General features: G+C 30.6%; 1 protein-coding gene across 1 annotated transcript; it reads left to right on the top strand.

The window, feature by feature from the left end:
- The first annotated feature begins 642 nt into the window (after nucleotides 1–642).
- LOC123705791 (5'-deoxynucleotidase HDDC2) lies at nucleotides 643–2,390 on the top strand. Its single transcript, XM_045654815.1, has 4 exons — nucleotides 643–882; nucleotides 1,073–1,220; nucleotides 1,311–1,465; nucleotides 1,925–2,390. Exons 1-4 carry the CDS (start codon nucleotides 823–825, stop codon nucleotides 2,162–2,164), a joined length of 603 nt encoding a protein of 200 aa, XP_045510771.1. The 5' UTR covers nucleotides 643–822; the 3' UTR covers nucleotides 2,165–2,390.
- Nucleotides 2,391–5,620: the final 3,230 nt, after the last annotated feature.

Below are 5,620 nucleotides of genomic sequence, written 5' to 3'. Positions count from 1 at the left end.
AAGCGTTAAAAGTCAGTAAATTGCTTTAGGTGCCAATCATTGTACCTCTTACCCTAGTTATAGTAAAAACATGAATGTTCCTTAATTCTGATCTTAATATCTTTGTATGTACCATGTTTTTATGCAATAAATGATTTATTTATTTATTTAGAACAAAAGCTTTAGTTATTTCAGTGACTGCACTGAAATAACTAAAGCTTTTGGTTTTAGCAGATTTTAGAGGTTTTAGCAAGTGTATAGTATATAAATCTCAATTTCAATTTAATAAACGTGAATACCGCTAAAGAAATTGTTTTTTATTCTCACCCCTGGTTGCCCTCATTACTTATTTATTATTTACTCAACTTACAAGGCAACTTATGGAGTGAGAGTATGTTTACAAAAATATTACTAACGCCACAAAAAGAGTGTTGTCAAGAAAACGACGCTTTTCTTGGTGTTAGTAATATTTTTGTAAATATACTTTCGCTCCATATCTGGTGCTAAATGTCGATATGCATACTGCATAGCTATATATATATATACCCCTTTAAAGCATTAGTTATCCTACAAAGTTGCAGATGGCAGCACGTTCCATACATGCACTTATTACCACAGAGTAGCCACTCTATCTCAGTTATACATCCTTCCTCTATGTTCTCAATTCAGAAATGGTTTTTCAGTGGTTGGTTATTAACTAGATTATTTGTTATAAATTGAATGACATCAATAAAATACAATACCTATTTTTTTAATTCAGTTCATAGGTATTATACAAACTTTTATTAGAGCGAACTGCGATAAGATTAGGGTACATAATTGGGGAGGTCCAAATACGAAGCAATGGCATTAGTTGAACATGGAAAAATTCTTGAATTTCTTGAATTAGTTGGTCGTCTGAAGGTAAATAAAATATTAATTTATTTTTATCTTTACATTCTTATTATACTGCTTTGGTAAAATTATGCAGTAGTTAGATTTTTTGAGAAACAATTTGAATAGTTTTACCAATTACCAGTAGAAAGCTATGTGACATAGCTTTTATTTAATATTTAGTTTACTAGATTATTCAGTTAACCTATTACCATTCCAGCATATTAAAAGAACAGGCTGGGTTCTGTGTGATATAAATGATTGCGAAACCATTGCTGGCCACATGTATAGAATGGGCCTTATGACATTCCTACTAACTGAAGAAAATAATCCAACAAAATTAGACCGATTTAAGTGCCTGCAAATAGGTAAGTTTTCACTTTTATTGCTGTCATTTTTCATCATTTTTTTTGTAGTAAGACCTAAGTTTTTAAATTAGTATGATAACTTCATTTCAGCACTTATCCACGATTTAGCAGAATGTATTGTGGGAGACCTGACGCCTCACTGTGGAGTTGCACCTGAAGAGAAACATAGAAGGGAGGAAGAAGCTATGAAACAGATTGCTGAACTCACTGGTATAGCTGGTGATAGGATGTATAATCTCTTTATGGTAAGATCAAAAGAACTGCTGTTTTAATAATAAGGATATGGCACAGGTCTCATAATGAGTCACTATTGAATGTCTAAAAACGGTATTAATGAATTGAGTCATTAAAGAATATGATTTAGTTATTTTTTAACAAACTGCTAAACTGCTTTTAAACTTACCTTGGCATCACATAGTTGCCTAATTGATTATAAATGTGATAACTGATTTTTATCAATGTCCTTTAATTTGTTTATCTTGCCCTTGTATGTCTTTGTATATAAATAGAAATTATAAATGTAATTTTAACCTTCAAGAGAACATTGATCAATTTTAAATGTCAAATTACTAATGTTTAACCTTTGGTTATACAATCATTTTTACATTCTATGATTGGTGATATGAAATTGTGTAAATTAAATTGACTAAAACTAGATTCTTTGTCTTATCCTATTTCATATAGGTATAACCTTATTTTTACAGGAATATGAAACTCAAAGTTCTCCAGAAGCAAAGTTTGCAAAAGATTTGGACAGATATGATATGATTCTGCAAGCTTTTGAATATGAGAAGAGAGAAAATTCTCCAAAAATATTAGAAGAGTTTTTCACTGCAACATATGGAAAGTTTAACCATCCGTTTATTCAAGATTTGGCTAAGGAGCTCTATAAGCAACGTGATGAATTTGCAAAGAATCATTTGGCTAAAGTAACAACATCTTAATTATTTTTTTATTGTTTATTATCACTGGGTTAAAAAGTTACCTAGGCCTACTTTATTATAAATAATGTAGGTAATGCATTATAATATATTCATTTCATATATTAATATAAGAAAAGAAATGAAAATGCAGTGATATATTTTCCAAATACATAATATGGTACTTAAACATATAAATCCTATTTATAAAAGTATGTATTTTAAGTAGTACAAAGCTTTGAAAGCTCAATATGGTATTATTTATCTTTACAATTTAATTTGCAATATTTCACAGGAACTTTTATGAGGCCTACTTTTTTATATAAGTTATTTTTAATGTGTTAGTTTTAAATTTACTTACTCTATATTTTTTATCATAATATGAATGATCTGTAGCTCTTACTAAATTTATTTAATCTAAATAACTAACATCACAATCTGTTCAGCACAAAATATTCTGCCTATATCTACCATCATAAATTATTATTATGTTTTTAAATTCAATCCTAAGTACCTACAGTTTGTGGTCAAATTATTTTTAGCAGTTAACACTTTTTTACTGATTAATTTTAGATTTTTTTACTAGTTATAGTTACTAGTTCTTACTACTTATATTACTATTTGTAAGTTTGTAACCAATAACTTATTCCTATTATTTTATATTTCACATTTAGTATTTGTATTGTGAAGTTCCATCTACCTTCTGACTGGTTGGATTGGTTGGTAGTGGCCCTGCCTACCAAGCCAGAGGTCGTGGGTTTGATTCCCAACCAGGGCAAATATTTTTGTGATGAACATAGATGTTTGCCCCGTGTCTGGGTGTTAATTATCTATATAAGTATTTATTTAAAATTATATATTATGTATGTTTATCAGCCATCCGGTTTCCATAACACAAGCAAAAGCTTACTATGGGATCATATCATGCCGTGTGTGAAAATTGTCCTGAAATACTTACTTATTTCTTCCGAAATAGATGGGTAATAATCTAATAAAATAGCAGAAAATGTTTGAAAGTGTTTTAAAAAACCAATAGTCGATTAAATATATGCAGTAAGACACTTCTGTATTTAGTATATTTCTGTAATTGACCTGAATATTAAATGGCCATACTTCAGTAACATACTTTGAAGTGCAATGTTTAGAATTAGCTATAAGAATATAGATGTATCTTTCATTTGCGTGCAATTTCGTATCTTTGTTTGATTATAAGTGAAAATTGGCAATTTTTTTATTTTATGTACATAATTGAGATATTTTAGTTTGAGAGTTTAGTTCCTCCACTTACTGATGGCCTCATTTTTCGGAAACCAGCCCTTATGGCTGGTTCACACTTTGATTAGTGTGAGTGCAGGTGATTAGTGCGAGTGCAGGTGTGTAGTGCGAGTAGTGTCCAATTCAACTGCGAGTGCAGGTGATTAGTGGGAGTGCAGGTCAATGGTGCAATTCGCGACGCTACACACTACGCTAAACACTAAACACTAAACACTCGTGTCCAGACGTGTTTAGGCAGGCACACTGCGAGTGAGGGGGAAGGGAGGGCGCGCGGGACGTGGCTACTCGCAGTCCACTCGCAAAAAAATAGAACACGCTTCTATTCACTTTACTACACAGCCTACTAAACACTTGCACTAAACAGTCGCTGTCCACACGTAGTTACTAAACACCTGCACTAATCACCTGCACTCGCACTAATCAAAGTGTGAACCAGCCTTTAGGTCAGTAGGCATCTGCAAAGAGGGTGTGATTTTTAAATCAACATTATCTCTGTTAAGTGCCTCTACAAATATGTACATTGATAGACATAATAGCGTTTTGCAAGACATCTTAAAATCTCAAGTGTTTCACAACTCAAATGCGCAAGTATGACATAAGTGCTAATAGAACAGTATAGAATAAAACTATTATTGGGTGTTTTATTTTTTATTGTACAAAATTGGATGTTAATTATACATACAAATTTATTTAGTATTCAGTCAACTTAAGACTTTAAATGCTAAAATTTTACACATGCATTCTATGTTCACTGTTTTTTTTTTTATTATCTATCTCTTTTCTCCCAATACTGTTTCATATTCCCTGCATTAGTGAGATTGAAAATGCGAAAGTTTGGTGTTGTTCATAGCAGGCACAATATCTTAAACATTAATTTGAGATTTATAAGACCTCATTGCTTATTTATCACTTGATTGATTTAAGTTTCAGAAAACACTGAAAATCTTTTCAACCATCATTCACATAACTATAGCAGTCAAATATATTAGGGAAAAATAACTTTAATTAACCGGTTGCTTTTGAGAATTTAATTGTTCCTCTTTTCTTCGTTGTTTTTCTCTCATTAGTTCCGCATCTCTGAAATATAAATGCATTTTATTTATTTTTTTTCTTAATCTGACAGTCTCTAATGCTGATAATGCAATATTATTATATTTAAAGTAAAGTAGAGTGTTAAACAAATATAACAAGTATTCATATAAAGGGAAGACTTGGTTTGCATAGTGAAGATGCATAATTAATATGTTTCACCGAGACTGTTTAGAGACAGAGTTTTTGTTTAGTTGTGTGTGTCCTACTATGTATTAACTATAAGTCAAATTACATAGTGAAAGTCTGAAATGCATACATTTATTCTTCAATCTCTACTAGGGAGGTATTCATGTTATGCATATAACATGGTAGTGCAATTTAAATAATGCATATAATATTATATGCTATTTATATTGTTATCTGACTCTATTTTTCAAATTTATAGTAGGATACCTACTTCTTATTGTATTTTAAATATTCCAACATGATAGTTTTAAAATTAATATCATCATATTATTGCAATGGTGTAATAAGTTAGTTTCTTTATCATTATTTCATAATAATGATGTGATAATACTTAATGTTACAAAATAGATTGTTGCTCAAAGATACATTTTTTTTTAAATTATACCTGTGTTTTCTTTCACTTAAAGACATTCCAGTCTTTTCATTAGCATTTTTCTTCTTTTGCATTTCCTGCTGTTTTTTCTGGTTTTTAGCACGAGCCAAATCTCTCTGATTACCTCCTGGAAAGAAAATATAAAGATAAGAAATATAAATTGTACCTTTTAATAGTTACCAACTTGCCCAATAGTACGAGATCCCACTACGGATTGTGCGATTAGTGCACTCATAGGCTACAGACCAAAAAACAACTTTGGAGAATATATTTAGACAAGGTTGACAGTGAAAGTTTGACCGCAAATATTTTTAATCAATTTTTCGAAAAAAAAAACTTCTAAAAATTCTTAATATCTTATCAATAAAACTGTATTAACGGGTTTGACATAGAATGATAAACAATAAACATAAACAAACTTCCATGATGCGAATAAAAAAAACGCTTTATATAATAATGCGTCGTGGGTAAATTTGTCCGAATCGTGTTGTCATAAGCGTGACCGAGTCGCCTACTCAGAAAGAACTACATTCTAGAACAATCGATGAAATTTG

This window comes from Colias croceus, chromosome 1 (assembly GCF_905220415.1).
Source record: "Colias croceus chromosome 1, ilColCroc2.1".
NCBI lineage: Eukaryota > Metazoa > Arthropoda > Insecta > Lepidoptera > Pieridae > Colias > Colias croceus.
Note: the sequence above shows the minus strand (reverse complement) of the source record. Positions and strands in the feature narration are given on the sequence as shown.